This window comes from Patella vulgata, chromosome 6 (assembly GCF_932274485.2).
Source record: "Patella vulgata chromosome 6, xgPatVulg1.2, whole genome shotgun sequence".
NCBI classification, from domain to species: domain Eukaryota; kingdom Metazoa; phylum Mollusca; class Gastropoda; family Patellidae; genus Patella; species Patella vulgata.
The window spans coordinates 72,254,787-72,274,825 of NC_065884.2; the positions used below are offsets into that span (position 1 = coordinate 72,254,787).

A 20,039-nucleotide genomic window follows, 5' to 3' on the forward strand; every position below is an offset into this window, starting at 1 on the left:
AAGTAGTGCGAACTCTATGACTGAAGATCTGAATATTATCTCATCGTGGGCTAAACAATGGTGTGTAACTTTTAACCCCAATAAAACTAAAGATATTATTTTTACTAGGAAAAATACAATCCATCCAGACGTTATTTTTGAAAATACAAAAGTTGAAAACGTAACTACTCATTGTCATTTGGGAATAACATTTCAGTCTAATGCATTATGGTCAAAACACATTTCAAATATATACCAGAAAGCTTGTGGTCGACTAAATATTTTGCGTATACTGAAATACAAAATTAACAGAATTTCACTTAACAAAATATATCTTGCTTTTATTCGTCCGATTTTCGAATATGCCGATATTGTATGGGATAACTGTTCAAAGAAGGATTCTGATCTATTAGAAAGTGTTCAAACTGAAGCAGGTAGAATAATAACTGGCCTTAGAAGAAATTCATCTAAAAACAATTTATACAAAGAGCTTGGTTGGGAATCATTGTCTAATCGCAGAATAAAACACAAATTAATTTACTTATACAAAAAAAAAGAATAACCTAAGTCCCACTTATCTATCTGAAGCCATTAAAAATTTTTAACCGTCTGTATCAAATTATAACCTTCGAAATGAAAATCTGAAATTCAATCTACCATTTTGTAAAACGAGTTCATATTCTAATAGTTTCTTTCCCTGCACAATTAAACTTTGGAACAACTTACCTGAAAATATTAAAACTTCACAAACGTTAAATACATTCAAATTGGGCCTTTCACGCGTGTATCCTTTAATTAGACCACCCTTATATTATAATACTGGAAATAGAAAAGAGAATTTTATTCATTGCCAATTAAGAAATAAAGCTAGTAACTTAAATAATCACTTATTCTACCATTTTATTAGTGACACAAAAGTGTGCCTTAGGTGTAATTCTGCAGACATAGATAATTACCATTATTTTTTCATATGTCCAGCCTACTCTGCCCCAAGAAAAATTCTAAAAAATAATCTACACCACCTTAATCAAAATGTTACAATCGACCTGATCCTATATGGCAACCCCTCTCTTTCAGATAATGCCAATTCCAACATATTTGAAATAGTGCAAAAATACATAAAAGACAGCAAGAGATTTTAAAACTTTAACATTTAAAACTTAAAATTACACTTCAAAATGTATATATGTTTGTAACTCACTGCCTGTACATATGTCACCACTGTATTGTAAACATAAGATTTAACTATTTTATATGTTTGGAGAGACCTTATATAGGCCTTTGCCTATGTAATTCATCTCTTAGACCAATTAAAGTTTATAGAGGGGGAGAGAGAGAAATGGGATTTCGGGACTAACATACAGTTCAATTTTATTTCAATAATTCGCTGGCACGTACATGTAGGGGTCTTTAACAGCGGGAGGAAACCGGAGGACCCGGAGAAAACTCACGAGGTTGGACAGGCTACCCCACTCCCTGTCAGGCACAATCGAGGGATGACGATTGGTCGAGTTTAGAACAATCTGGCTCTGTTAGAAGAATATGTATTTAGTTATTTGCTACTGTGTGGTGGCATGGAGGGGGGGGGGGGCTTAAAATTATTTCTTTCTTTACACCGTTTATTTCTAAACTGTCTTTATAATTAAATGAAAGTAGAGCTACTTGCAGTTTCTCAATAATATGAAACCGGATATATTAATATTGACTATTCATGGCTATTCAACAATGACGAAATACACGGAAGTTTTTAAATAGAAACGCCAAGTACACACAAACCTTCTAATATCAGCTGCACGGTTAGACATAGTCCAGCATCATACCTGAGACACGGGTAAGTGAGTAACTACTCAATTGTTTTTAATTCGTGGAGTTAAACGTTCAGGTACACCATGGTCTTCTTAAAGATAAAATAGGTCTAGTTAATGTTTTTATTCCCTGCTCAAGTCTGAACTAGAAAGAGTCGTACACTCAAGTAAGGAAGTATTTCTACACTGCAGGTGTATTCGTGTAGGATATTATTATCAATGTACACTCAAATCGCGAGATAATAATATAGACATATCACTATTAATGCTTTGCATCAATAAAATGGAATCACAATGTCATCGTAAAATTCATAATAAAAATTGACGTCAAACAGGATGTTGGATTTCTCTGTTTAAAAAGTTCAATGTGTATGTATATACTCCAAAATTACGATAGAGACCATGTATTTCTCAAAAAATTTCAAGCCGAGGGGGGGGATACATTTTCTCAGGAACCTGGCAAACCCCCTCCTGCAAAAATTCCTGGATTCGCCCCTGTAACCGTCGCATTATACATGGTTTGACTAACACAGATCAAGGATTGGTCTCTCTCTCTCTCTCTCTCTCTCTCTCTGGGATCTACCCGACTGGTAAAGAACAGTCAGAAATTGTCGTACCTGAGTTAAATTCTAGACAACTGGCTGAGGTGTCTTAAATTCGATTTGTGATTTTGTACCAATTTGTTAAAGATTGGCGTGCAGGTATAATAACCCTATTGTAGTTTTTTTTAACAACTCGGCAAAAAAAACCCCAAAAAAACTGGCATAGAAGGAATATAGGTTATTGGTTGATTTAAAAAGGTTCATGGCATTTTTTAGAATATCGGTCAAAAGTTCACCTACTACCCCGAAAAACATCTGTTAAATACATAATGTAATATTAATATTATTAACCTGGTTTTTAAAGAACTAACCACTTTTATTTTTCTTAAATATATTTCAAATGCTAAAAAAACCATTTAAGTACGTTAGGGTTAGACTAACCTAAATTAATATAAAACAATTAATATACTAATTAACATATTAATTAATGCGATAATGACTACAATTATCATTTTAAAACATTTCTCATATCTTAACGATGTACACGAGTTTGATTAACCTCAATTAATATAAACAATTAATATACTAATTAATATATTACTTAATACTACAAATGACTACAATTATTTGATTGGTGACATCTGAGAATATTCAAGTTCCAAAATATTAATCTAGTCCCTATTAGTCAGTATGGACGTTAAAACTCGTTTCATTTCTCTTATTTAAAACCAAATTTTGGTCGTGAAATTCAAAAGATCAAATTGAGAACTACCGCCAGACCAGTATATAATTTCACCAAATTTAAATAAATAAAAATAAATTTAAAAAAAAAAAATGAATTAATGAAAAAAAAAAGAATTAATGAAAAAAAGAATAAATGAAAAAAAAAAGAATTAATGAAAAAAAAAATTAATGAAAAGAAATTAATTAATAAAACAAAATAATGAAAAAAATAACTGAATTATGAATAATTCATGAAAAGAAATTCATGAAAAAGAATTCATGAAAAAGAATTCATGAAAAAAAAAAGTAATTAGATTATGAATAATTAGATTATAAATAATCAACTAAATGAGGAAATAACAAGACTAAATGAACAAATACAATTAACAAATACAATTAACAAATACAATTAACAAATACAATTAACAAATACAATTAACAAATACAATTAACTATACAATTGACGGGAATGTCTTTTAGGACATGTTTTGGTCTTTGGGTTGAAGCGACGACGAAAAAGACGTTGGGGCGTGGCGAGGCGGGGCCCATGCGCGGTACAAATAAAACATTTTGTTTCACACCACAAATAATACATTGACGAAAACGATGACCAGAGCGTTCGCGGCGCGCGGGCGGGCTGGGCTGGGCGGACGGTGCGCGGGTTCGAGGTGAACTTCGCACGCTCATTACGGTGACACCCCCCCCCCCCCCCATATCCACAATTCAAATTTAAACTCACAACTTCATATTACCTAGTTGCCACGGGTTTCCATCATCACTACAATTAACCGTTAAGCCCACTCTTTTAAAAAAAAGGCGGACAACATTACAAACACAAACACACCCAACAATTCAAATTTAAACGGACATGGTGTTCATATTACGTCGTTGTCACGTGATTCTATCGTAACTAGGGTCAACAACCACGCCCATAATAAAAGGGGGATAACTCTTCTGACGTTGCTAAGGTAAACAAAACAGGGGAAGATAACCCTACCGGAAATACCCCCTCCAAGTGCCCTATTTTACTACTTACCATGCCATCTAATGCTGAAAATAAGTGTTCTGTGAGGAATATTTTAGGAGACATGCAGAACTATGAATATCTCTAAGGAATATTAAATACCGATAAACCTAAACACACACAAATACGCACACAATCACACGCACACACACATACACTCGCACTGCCGCAAAACAAACCTGCGAATCCTCCCGCGCTAAGCATTATTAACCGAATGCACCCGATTTGTGGAATACCTTATACCCCTACATGATATACGAGTGACCCAACTTACGCAAGCGCAGTGATAATGTTTATGTTTTGAGAAATTGATTAGTGTCGAAAAATGTGAAATTTATGTAGCAGGATCGATGGACAACGGACTATCCCCTTTCCAGGTCGCGGGTTGAACGAAAAGAGACAAAGACAGGAACACAGCTATACAGTTTATTTACAATACACAGGAACAAAACAGCCAATTATTTACAGAAAGAAGAACAAGTAGAAGACAAGAAGAAGAGCACTGAAATGACAAAATAACTAAATTAGCAAATAAGAATAAATATATATAAAAAAGGATGTAGCTTAGAAATAGCTTCTAATAACTAATCATATAATATATAGAGATACATTGCCTATTACAGGTAATAATAATGGAGCATAGAAACATACCCTGATAAAGGTGCTCTTAAGAAATGAAGAATTAGAACTAATAATGTATAAGGAAACCATATACAGGTACAAAAGAGAGAAACACTAAAAGATAAAACAAACACCAAATTAGACATACATTTTAAAATATAAGTGTTTACTTCCTTAGATTGATTATACATGTATTATTTTATTTATAACTTATATGAGAATAAAACAGTATTTAAATTAGAAAGGGATTGTCTTGTATTATATTGTCAAGTCAAGTTAAACAAATATAAACCTACCCGAATTAGTAAATGCAGTGCTGTAGAAAGAAATTGTTGCCTTCAAGATGGAGATCTAAGAAAAAGTGACTAAAGGTGAAACATGATGTTAGGACAGTATCTAAGTAACAGAATACTACTCACCATGTTAAAATAACATGTTTAAACTATAAACTAAACTAATTATACCAACTGGAAAAACAAAACTTACTGGATATACAGGACAATAGAACTGGATAAAATACTTAAAGAGAATATCACACCAAATACTTAAAGAGAATATACCACCCTACTACATTTACAAGAGAATAAAAGATTTTATCGAACTTATAGGCGTTAAGGCTCGACGAAGAAAGTAACGGGGCGACAATTCCAGTTAGGTCGTTAAGTTTTAACCATTTTAATTAAAAATTGAAGAAATAGTAAGCAATTTTCGAGTCGTAGTGTCGCCTGGAACAGACAGTAATTAATTTCATATCATTGTTTTTCGTTGAACTAAATTACGGGGGTTGGCTTAAAAGTTCTAAGCCTAAAAAGGACAGATCATTGGGGTTGAAACAAATATTTGCCACCAATAAGTACAATCATTGAATGAATCATAAACATAAGAACTGCAACTGTAGTCTTGTTATTGTCTTCCTACCAATCTGATTGACATACAGATCGATATTTCGTTTCTTTTTTTATACTTTCGATGGCCTCTACTACATGAAGATCTGACAAGTTATAGTGGGAGGTCGTGTCAGGGGTCATACAAGCAGCTTTTGATCCTGTGATGTCAGGCATTGATTAATCAATCGGCGTTGACGTTTCTAGTGGTTTACCCACAGTTCCGTGCAGAGCAATGGCTAATTCCGCACATCAACTAGAACGTCTTTTATATAACAACTCTTCCAGATCCAAGTGTTGGGAAGACAAGTAAAATGAAATTTTGAACTATAAAAAACGAAACGAAATAGGTTCTTTTCCCGGATTATGGTCCCTGACAATTTGAAAAAACGTTCAAATATATCATCGTTAAATTATAGTTGCAGTGGAGTGTGAATTCGTGCAAACCGGAGGGACACTGCCAGCTAAAATGACCGCTCAATGTACGCAAATAGTTTATAAGTAAATAATACCAAGGTTGTTGACTCTCTAGTGGTCCTAATTTGTATTCGATTTTGAGGAAACTTAAAATATATGTCTATATCACAAAGATCTCGTTTCTTTACAATATTCGGGCATATCGAACTATAACTTCCTGGATTATTTTCTCTGATTGTACGAAAAATCGATTTTTTTAGCATTGGAACCCTCTAGAGGTCTCAATTTTTATCCGATTTTAATGAAGCTTAAAATAGATGTTTATATCCAAAAGGCCTGGGTTCCTGTCAATACTTGCGCATATCGAACCCTAACTTTCTTGATTATAGTGCCTGATTGTACGAAAAATTGCCTTTTTTTAGATTGTTCTCTGTCCACCTCTTGCAAAATATGAGGGCATCTTGCATGACAACCGCTTGTTGTTATCTATGTTTTGTAATTTTATTATATACTATTCAAAAAAAGTAGGGGATATTTGATTTTGGGGGCATAATACTAAAATATGCAAATGACTACGAAAAAAGTCACTATAGAACCTAACAGAAGAAACATTTCCAGTTACATGTGACGCCCAAACGCACCAAAAGCTACCGCATGGAATGCAGGTGATGCTTGGGATCATCATGGGGGTCCAACCCAAGATTTGCACGACTCTGACTTTGAATGTTACAGTCATTGTGGCATTGAATTCCAGGGTGGAAACATCAGTTTAATTGCTTTAGTGACCAGAAAACAAATTTTGATGTGCGTCGGCTTACCCAAAATGAAAGGTTACGTGCCCTTGGCATGCTATAGATCGGCACAACACAGGCGGTTGTGGCGCGGACGATGAATGTTTCTCAGTCTGTCATAAGCAGGCTATGGTCCAGATACCGTGATACACAATCTGTACAGGACAGACCACGCTCAGGTCGACCAAGGGCGACAACTCAAGCCCAGGATCGATTTATCCGTACCTTGGCCTTGAGAAATCGTGTCATCACAGCAAATCAGATCAGCGCTCGTCTTCAAACAGACACTGGTGTGAGAGTGAGTGGCCAGACGATTCGGAATCGACTGCATAGGGGTCACCTTCGCGCCCGACGTCCTCGCGTGATCCCTTGTTTGAGAGATCATCACATTCAGGCAAGACGTCGTTGGTGTAGGGATCGTCAACACTGGGATAATCGACGCTGGAGCAATGTGATGTTTTCAGATGAGTCAAGGTTCACTGTTGATTTTTTGGACAGACGTAGGAGGAGGTGGCGTCGTCGAAACGAGCGCTTCCAAGACGTGAACGTCATCAGACATGATCGATTTGGGGGTGGTTCTGTTATGGTGTGGGGAGGCATCACTGTTGCTGGAAGAACGGCTTTACATGTTGTTGCAGGGCGTGTTACAGGCCAGTACTACCGGGACAACATCTTGGCAGTCCATGTTGTGCCGTTCGCACGACGTCATGGCCGCCGTTTCATCTTCCAGGATGACAACGCAAGATGTCACAGGGCCAGGATCGTTACAGGTTACCTCCAACAACAGAACATCACCACATTACCTTGGCCAGCACTGAGTCCCGACCTCTCCCCCATCCAGCATGTCTGGGACATGCTTGGACAGAGGTTACGTCAACGTCAACAACGTCCTGCCAATGTCCAAGAACTTGCTGCTGCGTTGCAACAGGAATGGGACAATCTGGACCAAAATGACCTTAGACGTCTCATTAGGAGTATGCCACGTCGGATCAATGCTTGTTTGGCAAACAGAGGAGGATTTACCCGTTACTGACTTGGTTGTGATGCTGTGGTAACTTTGCTGTTTGACCCCGGGTATCATTTTACCCTTATAATGGTCAGTCTGTGCCTTACTTAGTCTAACGATCATTTGGAATAAATCGAAGAATGTGAACTTCATTTCATTTTGTCATTTGTTTCTTCGTCAGTTTCATTAGGTGACTTTAATAACACTTAAAAATCAAATATCCCCTACTTTTTTTGAATAGTATATTTTAATTTTAATTACTAATAAAACTCACTCTTTATTATTATTTCATTTTATAATACGGCAAACTAAATAGTATGCTGATTAAATGTTTTAGACAATACAAATATATTTTGTTTTATATAGTAATGTATAAATTAGATACTCACGAATAAAACTGTTGGGTATAATTGATACAATATATGCTAATTATCATTAATAATTATACTGTTGTCGCACAAAGTAAACATTCGATAAAATAACTGTTCGTGTTCATAACGAATGTGAGGAACGAATAACTTACGAGTTACCGTTCAGATCTCTACATCATATTTATATACCGAGAACGCACCTTTATCGTGTATCAGCGATAAGGTAATCCGAAATTGAAACTAATCTTTGCAAGGAAATCGAAACTATAATTATCGTGATTTTCTCGTTATTGAAGAGTATGTCGACCTAATTAAATTCAGTATATTGGCCTAAATATTGAGCAAAAGGGAGGGGTTAAGAGAGAGAGAGAGAGATAGAGAGAGAGAGAGAGAGATGGGTGGGGGTAACGTCCACTCAACATAAACTAGGTCATTTCCGGACTAGCATATGGTTCATTATCTTTAAATAATTCACTTGCACAGAGGTAATGTGAATCACTGACAGATTTGACATTATAGTATCCCCCACCCCTTAAAACACTTGATTATGGTACAGTTTTTTCGTTAGTTATTTTTGAATTACAAATTAACTGAAAAGTGTCATTAAATAAATGTGAATGCTATTGGACTCATTCGTATGGTTTCTACTTTTATAATTTCCGCGTGTTTACCGATTTCAATGTATTTGTCTGTTTGAAGTTGTTATGTTTCTGCACGTATCCTATTAAAATTATATGTTGCCCTTAGCAACACACCGACATGCATAAATACACACCACTAATCAAACAACATGCCTCAATACATATTTTAACAAATAACCTTAACATGCCTAAAGTGTAAAAGTTGAGAAAACTATGCCCTGTGTTGTTTGTAGCGTGCATATGTTAAAACATTGTAAACAATATGAAATGTCCGAGATTTAATCAAAACTCGTGTGGACATGAATCCTTCTTTGTTTATGTAATGGTAATGGCTAATAGCCATTCTAAAGTACATTAAAAATAATTTAAACCCCATTACCACTTTGTATCTGTTAATTTCGTCTAACTTTTACTGATATAAATTGGGGTGTTTCCAGGACTCCTGAGAGAGGGTTGGGATGGCCTAGTGGTCTAGAGTGCCGCGCTTCGACCTCTAGCTGGCAAGTTACCTCTGGCTTGCGCTTGTGGTTTCGATCCCTGGTGTGAGTGTACGTGACTGGGAGATAGGGGCGTCTTCTCAACCTCGTGGGTACTCCGGGTACTCTGGTTTCCTCCCACAAGTAAGACTCCTGTGCGTGCGGTAAGAAAATGAAAATTAGACAACTTGTCTGCGACATCACCTTCGGTGGAAGAGGACGCTAAGCACTAAGAAACACAACAGGAGTTTTGAGAAAGGGCATGTTGTCAGCTGAGAACTTTTGTCACCAGTCTGTCATAATAATCCATGGTATGATACTATGTGCCATGGTGGAATTCATTACGACGAATGTTCTAATTCCTGCTGTAGAATTTCCATATCCTTTGTTTCATATTTGTCTTTGAAGAATTTGAACATCGGCCAACATGTAACATACTGCCTGTATGTTGTCCGGTAGATCATTGATGTATATAAATAATAATGTTGGTCCAAGAACACTTCCTTGCGGAATGCCATTCTAAAATATCACGTTTGCAATGTTGCTTGAGATACCAAAACACGACAGCTTTACCAGTAGGCGATACTGTGGAACCTTTGTCAAAACATCTTCATAAAATTTCCATGTTCCATGACTTTATCAATATTGCTATAAACTGTAACATTGTGGATGCATAAAAAATGGCTTTGAATATAATGTTATTTACGGTGGTATTGCAGGGATTGGTAAATTCCTGATAAATTATATCATGAAATCAATCACAGTGTTATCACGAGAACTCAATACTAATCACGTGACTACCCAGTTTCCGTTCTGCCCCTTTAACATAAAATACATACATGTGTCGTATACATAACTGGACGTCAAGTAGTGTTCTAATTAACCAAACATTATAAAGTTATAATATATGTAATTACTGTAGAAGAATCAGTCATTTATAAAGATATAGATTAGAACAGTGATTCTCAACCAGTGTGCCGTGGCACACCTGTGTGCCATGAGATCTTCCTGGTGTGTCGCGAAAATTTGAACGGAACACTAAGAAAATGTGAAAAAAAACACGTAATCCCAATTGAGTATTCACTGGTGTCTACTGATAAGCTGGGTTTGTCTTTATTTAGTTTTAGTCATTCATGACTAGTCTCTGTCTACGGTTGTATTCCGTCTGACTTACCATTACCATGTTTTTATTTTGCAAAATTCAAATATTTTTCATATATATTTAGCCAGGTGTGCCACTGTTTTTTTCATGTGTTCGAAGGTGTGCCGTTGGCAAAAAAAGGTTAAGAACCATTGGATTAGAACAACCACAGCTTGGTGCAACTTCTTTCTTTGTGTACAAATAAGTCAATATAAAATACTAATCACAAGGAAGTATTTCTACTAGATTACATGTAATTGAATAGCTATACACTACATTAAGGCACATAACTATACTATACGCAACTCGATGTGCAATATAAAGTCCTAAGGAAGTATTTGTACTAAATAACTTGTAATTGAATAGCTACACACTGCATGAAACTACATGACTATACTAGGACGAGCTCAGCTTGAAGGTAGATGTCATTTTGGTTTACAATACACGTATGTACACATTTGATCTTATTATTCAAATATTCCTTCCAATAAAGTGAGAATTTTGTTTTTAATCAGTTTCACATATTTTCAACGAGTCGTCGTATTTTTCTATTCTTTGATATTATTTATTAGCATACGAGTAGTTAATTTACCTGACGGGACGTAGATCAATAATCCAGTAAATCTAGCATACAGCTATGACTGTTTCAAGTTGATAAATCTATTACAACATACTATCGTATGATTGTTTCAAGTTGATAAAACAATGTCTATTTTACCATTTTTGACTAGTGCATAAATCCGTCTTGTAAACTCTGAATTTATATCATTTTAAATCAAATAATATTTATGTTTCTTCCCTTACAGACGAGGCAATACAGTGGCTAAAATGATGAATCCAGGTAAATCAAACAATAAGTTTAATCTCTCTGTGTGTGTGTGTGTGTGTGTGTGGGTGGGTGAGAGAGAGAGAGAGAGAGAGAGAGAGATGTTTAATCCGAAATTGAAACTAAAATTAACAAGGAAATCGAAACCATAAGTATTGTGATTTCCTCGTAATTGATGAATATGTAGAAATTGGCCTACATCAACGTGTCTTAAATCATATGAATATAAATGAGAAAGAGGGAGAGAGAGGGCAAGAGAGTGGGTGGGGGCAGAGTCCTTTCGAAACAAGCTAGGTTCAATTTTATGTCAATAATTCACTAACGTGTAGGGTTGAACAAACGACACTACTTCTTGTCAGGCACACGCGGAAATCGAAACCACGCTTCTTGACTCAGTGACATATCTTATGGTCCAACGCTTTACGATAACCAACAAGTCTACAATCTAATATGTTACACCACGTAACACAACACTGTCAGCGGTGTGAACTATATTATTACAAATATTATTAGCACACATACACATGTACAATCAACTAAATTTATATATTAATGTGCTTACGATCCATAAGGCTATACATTCACTCACTGAATAATAACATGGTACAGATAATCAGTGGCAGGCTGGCCAGGTTGTCATCTTAACCAATGGCCTGTGGGCCCCCGAGGAATTGGACCCACTTAGACATTAGACAATATATTTAAAATATACATTATCAAAAAATATATAAATATTAGAAAAAAAATTATTAGCATGAAAATCTAATTACATCTTTTTGTTTCCACTAACATATTTTTTGAAAATTTAATTTATTCATTTTAAGAATTGGACCCAGTCCGCCACTGCAGCTAATTGTATATTACCCCTTTGATGATGTCAAACTAGAAGATGACTACAGTTATGCGGTAACAAAACGTGGAACCAGTTGAATAAGCGCTAAATTACACCGATTGTTTCAATGACATTTTGTATTGAACTGGAATATACAGGGGTCACATTTCTACAATTTAATTAAAATATAGATCTATATTTCGTTTCGTTTTTTATACTTTCGATGGCCTACATCGAGTGAGGTTTCCACTAGGATTCTCTAGTCATTGTCAAGCAATGATAACATATGAAATATATTCTTCAAAAAACGTAGCGGATATTCAGAAACAATACAAAACTGCGGAAATGGACTGCTGTTTTATTAGAGGTAACCAGTCTATGTTAATAATAGGCCAATTGCCTACACATGAACACATGTTGGGGCGATAAGGTCTTCATATGTGAACATACTCTCAAAGCATGTCAAGTGTCCATGACTATTTATCATATCACAACCTGCATAGGTATTTACAATTCAATATCCCCTATTTTTGAAGGGTATATAACAAGAAAATATATACATGTACACAACAATACTTGGTTAATGTTGACCAACCAAAGACACCATTCTAATTACCTTGAAGGTAAGGTAATTATGAAAGAGATCAAGGTTGATAAGGGTAATGCTAATAACAATGACATGGACTTTGTTATAATTTATTATTGTTGTTTTTTACTACGAGAACCCAGGCTGTACTACATTCCTTCTCTTTTTATCTTAGATCTGATACCACCTTATCAAAGAGTCTTAACTGAAAATAGTGAACTCCTTCGAGCCATGCTTTCAGATCAAATCGAGACTGTGGTACGAAGATTAAACCAAAAATTTTATCTGAAAGATTACGAGACCAACGACATATTGAAGAAAGCAAATAAATCACCTCCAGACGGGGTAACTGAATTAATCAAAATACTTAAATCATGTAACTCTGAAAATTTTAGTAATTTTTTGGGATGTTTGAAAGAGCTCGGTTATGTAGGTTTGGCCAACAAGTTAGAAGGTATGTATCAAAATTTGCCGAATTTTTTTGTGTCAATTTTAGAGGTAATAATGTTAGACTGAAAAGGGTGAAATGACATTGCGTCTCTAACAACGATGCATCACTTGTCTTGTCCAGTTGACAGAATTATTCCAGCCATAACTTATAAGAATTTATGATTTTATGCAGTTCATAACTTTACTATTATTTGGATGTTATACTGAATGGTGGTGTGCCGCGGTCCAGAATTCGATCCCGGTGTTGTCCTGGAGAGTTCATATAGATTTCTTTTCCGGCTTGGATCCCCCTTGTCAAGACGGAGGGTCTGGCAATGGACAATGTATAGTTGTTCGAAACATATATACTAAAATATCACTCGAAAACTGGAATTCGAAATAATAGCACGCCGTACCAGTGTTGTCCAGGTAAAATGTCCTACTTGTCTACTCCAACCCGGGTTATGGAGACGGACATACGGTATGCAATGGGCTATGAGGGATAATATGCCCCGGACAGCTATTGAATTCCATCTATCAAGCGTTCTATTAAGTCCACGTCAAGGTGTAAATTGGAAACTCCACTGACAAGGAGAAAGCACGTCAGATAATCCGGAGGAACTTTTCCGGCCCACACAGCGGCTAATAAATATTAGAAATTAAATTATAATTAAATGCTAGACAGTATTTATTACATAATTGATATTTCATGTTGAAAACTTATTTATTCTTATACTTGGGTTCTTAAATTTAACAAAATAATTAGAAATATTCCACTATTCAGGAAGTTCATTTCAGTTTTCAGATAATAATATTATAGTTTATTTTTTTTAAAAAAAAGGTTTCTACCGATCTTTTTTTTTAATTATTTATGCAGTATCATTAAAACCACAAAGCCAGAGAGAACCAACAACAAGGTATCAAACTAAAGCTGCAGTAAACGATCCGTAAGTATCTGACAAAATTTCCCGTGCGCGCTGTATCATAAGGTTTGTAACACTAACAATTCGCTTGGTTTAGTTATTTGTATTGATCACATCCTATTGTACACATATGTCTATGATGTGACGATTGAAAGTACCAGAAATCGTCCTATGTACTGTTAAGTATCATCAATTCATTGAGCTATTGTCTCGAGATTCGTGCTGGTTGGCATAAACCGAAAATTAACAATTACCCTCTTCTAAACCCACTTCTGTAAATACCAATATTCAAGGGAATCAGTTTTGTTTTACAATTCATTTATTTTGAAATTTCAAAAGGACCAAACAAGCTAAAAGAAAAAGAAAAGAGACTAAGACTGAACGAGGTCCTAAGACTGAACGAGGTCCTATGACTGACAGGGATCTGCGTCGAATGAGACACGCAAAGGTGGAGCTTATAAGTGGAATTAATGACCCAAAATCACTTGTGGATTGTTTGGACGGTAAAGGCCTACTTTTACCAGAAGATAAACAGAAGATAGAGTTAGAGAAGTTACCGATAGACAAAACAAGGAAGTTACTGGATATTTTAATGTGTGATTGCAAAGGGGCTTTCCCGGATTTTGTACAGTGCTTGAAAGATGCCCAATATTATTCTTTGGCTGAACGTCTAGAAGGTAATCCCTTTGTCAGTATTGTCATTATTATCTTCACTATAATTCCATTGTAATCTGAACACAAATTGTTCGATTAAGTTTTTATAATGTTGAGTACTAAATCCCATTATTTGAATGAATGTTTAGTCTGACATTTGTTAACAATACTTACCTTGATTCATGGACAGTCAATGAAATATATTTTAATAGACATTTCGCTCACAGTAAGACAATGGTCGAAGGTGGGGTGGGCCTAGTGGTATCTCGACTAGATATAAACAGCTCTCTCTCTCTCTCTCTCTCTCTCTCTCTCGTTGATTGAGTCTTCTCATATGTTGGATTTGAAACGTGTTGAATTGGAAGTTGTTTAAATAATTTCAGAGGAGGATTCCGAAGAAGAGGAAAGTGAACAAACGACAGAACGGTTTAAAACAGGCAAGGATTTAATTTATATTTTAAAACTTTCAATATTTAAATGTATCATGACAAACAGGGTAAAATAGCAATTTTTTTTTTTTTTGATCGCACACATTTTGGTATTCGAGCATTTTTGGGTATCTACATACTCTTCGAGCATAAATTTCATCACATACATTTTTTTTGATACAGTTCTTAGCCTAGTTTCACATTGTATCATGACAAATTGGATACAATGGCAAAATATAATCCGCTTTCTATATATTAAATCAATGCACTAAGCAGACTCACACGACTTCTGTTCCAGGCCGAAAAAATTTATTCACTTTTTACACGCTCATATCACATTGATATATGCTTTTAAATCCGCTTGCGTTGAATTTAAGTTTCCAAAATAAAAAATAGACCTCTACGACCTTTAACCATCTAACCTGGTAATAATGAAATGAAACGAAATGAAATAAAATGGGGTTTAACGTCCTACTGTTCTGCTCCTATACTGGTCTAATGAAGACGGGCACACGCCATACAGTGTGCTATGAGGGAAATTTTGCTCGGGCAGCGGCACTATCGCCTACTCTTATATCGAATTCCAACTGCCAAGGGATCTTTTACGTGCATTCCAATGTATACACGGGACCTCGGTTTTCCGTCTCATTCAGAAAATCAGGATGAACTTCCTTGGCCAATGCAGGGATCGAACACCCGACATCCAAGCTAGCGAGCCAGCGTCTTAACCACCTAGCCTCCGTGGCTCCCTGGTAATAATGTTTCTGATAGTAATTTTACCCTGATCAATTTCGGAAAATTATGAATCCCTCGTCCGCTAAATAGTTATATAAGTTTTTCCGCTTGTGCCATTCCTCTATTATTATGATAATTGGCTTGACGTTTTCATCTTTGTTTTTTAGAAATGAATAGAATAGTTACCTTCGTGATGGAAATGATGCCGGATGGAATGAAAACAGTGTCAAAATCTCAGATGTACTCAAAGCTTACTGTGCTGGGTGTTACAACTAAGGATGATTTACTTAGTCTCGAAGCCGGGGATTTTGTCGGTATTTTGAAGATTGTTCCAGCACGGAAGTTGTTAGCAAATATTAAAAGAAAATTAGAAAGTGAGTTTTTTATGATCAAATATTTTTGGGGGGTCATTTGTAGCTGAATACTGTCTTGTTTTTCCCAAAAGTTTAATAAGCGTCATATTTATGGAATAGGAACAGGATGGATCTCAACTTCAAATAACTTCTTCAGAGAAAATTCCCAACGAAGTTGAAAGATTTCTTGTTAGATTTTCTTGAGTTACTATCTTTTATTGTTGATAAACAATTTTTTATTTAGTATTAAGGTTGTCTGAATGGGATTGGGGAACAGGCTTAGCCTATGTAAAACCACCCTCAAGTTACCAACTTGATTTGGAAAAAGTCTACCATGGTCATTGACAGGCCTGTTCAGACTAGATTTGCAATGATTTCCAGTAAAACCCCAAATGCAATCATCAAGTGAACCTTGTCTGTGTGTCCATAATTATCTGCGATTGAGGAATGATGTTCGACATTGCTTGATTTCTACATTGACGATATTTAGTCGAAAGCATTGTTTGATTGTTTGACCTGTAGACCGAAGATATTATTCCAAAACACAAAGTTTGATTAGTTCAAGAATATTTTTAAAATAATACGTATGTGGATGTTTCCTTGAAATAATGAAGTTAAATAAAATGGGGTTTAACGACCTATTGTTCTGGATCGACTGGGCACACGAAGACCGTATCCTTGCAATATACACATTGTGTATTACACAAGAACCCCATTGAAACTCACAATTATCGTATCACCTATATATCATCATATACCTAGCAACTAAAAATTCGTTCATTGTGTACATCATTAAATGTTGAATATTGTTAAAATTCAGGATAAAGCCCCTACGCAACTGAAATGTGTACTTCCTCTGAACTGTTCATATCGGACACACTTATAGGAAGTGTTCACTTTGTAACCACTTTGAAAGACACTTCCAACCCGTACGCAACTGAAGTGTGTACTTCCTCTGAAGTGTTCCTTTCTGACACACTACTAGGAACATTTCAAACGAAGTGTTCACTTTAGAACTACTTCCAAAGACACTTCCATTGAAGTGTTTAAAAAAACTCCCCCGTGGTGTTGATTTCTAACACACTTCGAGGCTGGAATAGAATACACTATCTTTGGCGTATAAATTGTCTGACAATCCCCAGTCATTTTTCTATAATAATATAGTTCTAAACTTGCCGAATACACCTCTTATGCTAATACCTCTAGACGAACCAACCTATGTCCTGTAAAGATACATTGATATTAACTTTCAGTGGGTAATTTGTCCTTAAAATAAACTATGATATGAAGCATGACTTTCTTTCTTTTCAGAACAAAATTGAGAACAATTACAAGGAGATATGGCGAGAACGACTTGACTTGAGATGTAAATGAGGTTAAGACACGTGATTCTTCTTAACGCCCACTTCCACTTCGAGTAATAGAATAAAATCCTGGTTTTTAAAGCTATAGGCCCATCCTGATCTTCATTACCTCATAGTTATATTGCTCAATCAATAACACACTATTTATGGAATAACAATTACTGATTTATTAACAAACAAATAAAGACATTGGTTGAGCATTTAGTAATTGAACAGTAACACACTAACACTATTTATGGAATAACAATTACTGGTTTATTAACACAAATTAAATACTTCACAACATAAGCTTATATAATAAATAAATACAGATTTAATGTACATGAATTACATGACCATACAAATTATTATACACAAATAAATAGTTAAATCTCTTCAATTTATTATTGCACGAACCAACTTGATGTATACTCATGTCCAAAAGAAAGTATACACACTAAAAATAGGACTAAGTTTTGTTTGAATCAACAAAATGTGATAAAACTACATTGAACATGTCTTGTGCGTCCAAACTCAATATTTCTAAGCAAATAAATGGAAAAACAAATGGACATTGTACCCAAATACCCGCATACAACGGAAAAACGACTTTGTTTAAGAAGGACGAAATGCACAGTGTATACTTTCTTTTGGACATGAGTATATATATTAGTAAGATGTTTAGCCCCCGTATCTCTAGATTCGGAATTATTTAAATTAAAATATAAATCCAGAGTTGTTTGATGGGCTTGTTTTTACACTCAATAAACTATGTTTATACCCTATTATAATAACGCTTGTTTTTAGTTTTTTATTCCATTGTAGTGTATGTAGCATTGGTAAACGATAAATTAGTTTCATCAGACGTCGCTGCTATGTTCGATGAACCGAATGGAATATACTCAGTATCATTGGATAGAAGATCCACACTTCCTGAAGTTCTCATTTTATATAGAACAATGGCTATAACTGATACAATTATTATTATAGTTCCTAATATACTTCCAACTGTTATTGTAACTTCTTGCTGTGTTAAACCATCCTGTTTGTCATTTTTCCCTTCTATAAGTGGAGTTGTTTCCCTTTGATCAGTTGATGTTACGACTGTGGGTGATGTTGTGGGGTTCGTGGTGGGTGTTGACGTGGATAATGGAATTGTAATGGGCGTGGTTGTAGTCGCAGGTGTGGATATTATAGTAGTACTTGGTGTAGCCGTGAGTGTAGTCGTGGGTGTAGTCATGGGTTTTGGTGTTGTCGTTGATGTGGGTGTCGATGTTGGTGTAGTAGTTGGCGCGGTTGTAGGTGTGGTAGTGGGTGTGGTAGTAGGTGTGGTTGTAGGTGTGGTAGAGGGTGTGGTCGTAGGTGTGCTAGTAGGTGTGGTCACAGGCGTAGTAGTAGGTGTGGTAGTTGGTGTGGTCGTAGGTGTAGTAGTTGGCGTGGTCGTAGTTGTGGTAGTGGGTGTGGTAGTAGGTGTGTTTGTGGGTTTGGTAGTAGGTGTGGTCGTAGGTGTGGTAGTGGGTTTAGTCGTTAGTGTAGTCGTAGGTGTGGTCGTTGGCGTGGTCTTAGGTGTGGTAGTTGATGTGGTCGAAGGTGTGGTCGTAGGTGTGGTCGTATGTGTGGTGGTTGGTGTGGTAATTGATGTGGTCGTAGGTGTAGTAGTAGGTGTGGTCGCAGGTGTGGTCGTAGGTGTGGTAGTTGGTGTGGTTGTAGGTGTGGTCGTAGGTGTGGTAGTTGGTGTGGTCGTAGGTGTGGTAGTTGATGTGGTCGTAAGTGTGGTAGTTGACGTGGTTGTAGGTGTAGTAGTTGGTGTGGTAGTAGGTGTGGTAGTTGGTGTGGTTGTAGGTGTAGTAGTTGGCGTAGTTGTAAGTGTGGTGGTGGGTGTGGTAGTTGGTGTGGTTGTAGGTGTAGTAGTTGGCGTAGTTGTAAGTGTGGTAGTGGGTGTGGTCGTAGGTGAAGTAGAACATACAACACCAGCATCATTAGCATGTGTACAACCAGTATAAGAATACTCCACATCAACACATTCTGTTACATTATTCTCACTACCCTGACAGGTCATTGATGACAGCCAGATTGGCCCTTGTCCCACACCAAGACCACCATGTCTAACAGCAGTTCCCGAATAATATCCCAGTTGACGACACACTACATTCGCTTCTCTATCATCGAAGTATTGATCGCACACCGTGCCCCATTCGTTGGGTCCTTGAAGGAAAACCTCCACTCTTCCAAAGTTTTGTAAATTATGATCAGCAAGGCGAACCTGTGTTATTGCTGAAATAAAATAAAATGAAATGGGATTAAAAATGTCTCTATGTGAGATAAGCAGCTGAATATGCTTAAACTCCGTCAATATTGGGTTTATTGGGTGTCTGTACGTACATTGTTTAATTCAAATTAAAAAGTAAATACAAGAAGATGTTTTAAAACATCCAACACATTTTCTTTTCACTTTAAACAAAAAATCAGGGCCCTTATTCACGAAAACTTAACTAAGATAAAATCCAAA

General features: G+C 36.0%; 2 protein-coding genes and 1 long non-coding RNA gene across 6 annotated transcripts; 1 reads left to right on the plus strand and 2 right to left on the minus strand.

The window, feature by feature from the left end:
• Positions 1-1,707: 1,707 nt before the first annotated feature.
• Positions 1,708-18,235, plus strand: LOC126825570 (uncharacterized). Of its 4 annotated transcripts, XM_050555229.2 has the most exons (9): positions 10,757-10,867; positions 11,228-11,262; positions 12,841-13,119; positions 13,972-14,041; positions 14,357-14,388; positions 14,425-14,694; positions 15,055-15,108; positions 16,002-16,208; positions 17,499-18,235. In XM_050555229.2, the coding sequence occupies exons 1-9, from the start codon at positions 10,809-10,811 to the stop codon at positions 17,507-17,509; spliced, it is 1,017 nt and encodes a 338-aa protein (XP_050411186.1). In that variant the 5' UTR covers positions 10,757-10,808; the 3' UTR covers positions 17,510-18,235. The 4 variants fall into 4 exon arrangements, with proteins under 4 accessions (XP_050411187.1, XP_050411188.1, XP_050411186.1 ...); XM_050555230.2 differs by lacking the exon at positions 10,757-10,867 and adding an exon at positions 1,708-1,810 and having other exon boundaries at positions 14,357-14,694; XM_050555231.2 differs by lacking the exon at positions 10,757-10,867 and adding an exon at positions 1,772-1,814 and having other exon boundaries at positions 14,357-14,694.
• Positions 4,187-5,261, minus strand: LOC126825583 (uncharacterized). Its single transcript, XR_007682068.2, has 3 exons — positions 4,991-5,261; positions 4,725-4,808; positions 4,187-4,575 (listed from the first exon to the last, which is right to left on the minus strand). It is a non-coding gene; the product is annotated as an uncharacterized LOC126825583 (long non-coding RNA).
• Positions 18,236-18,303: 68 nt separating the features above from the next.
• LOC126825224 (mucin-2) lies at positions 18,304-19,611 on the minus strand. The gene has a single exon (XM_050554790.2). It carries the CDS (start codon positions 19,587-19,589, stop codon positions 18,342-18,344), a length of 1,248 nt encoding a protein of 415 aa, XP_050410747.2. The 5' UTR covers positions 19,590-19,611; the 3' UTR covers positions 18,304-18,341.
• Between the last annotated feature and the right edge of the window lie 428 nt (positions 19,612-20,039).

What these genes read in the sequence shown, in the direction of transcription:
- LOC126825570 (XM_050555228.2), top strand. Translation starts at nt 10,809, where the DNA reads ATGACTATACTAGGACGAGCTCAGCTTGAAGGTAGATGTCATTTTGGT. An exon ending in CATTTTGGTTTACAATACAC is followed by an intron (nt 10,868 to 11,227) that starts GTATGTACACAT and finishes CTTCCCTTACAG; the next exon opens with ACGAGGCAATACAGTGGCTA. An exon ending in GACAGAACGGTTTAAAACAG is followed by an intron (nt 15,109 to 16,001) that starts GCAAGGATTTAA and finishes TTTGTTTTTTAG; the next exon opens with AAATGAATAGAATAGTTACC.
- LOC126825224 (XM_050554790.2), bottom strand. Translation starts at nt 19,589, where the DNA reads ATGACCTGTCAGGGTAGTGAGAATAATGTAACAGAATGTGTTGATGTG.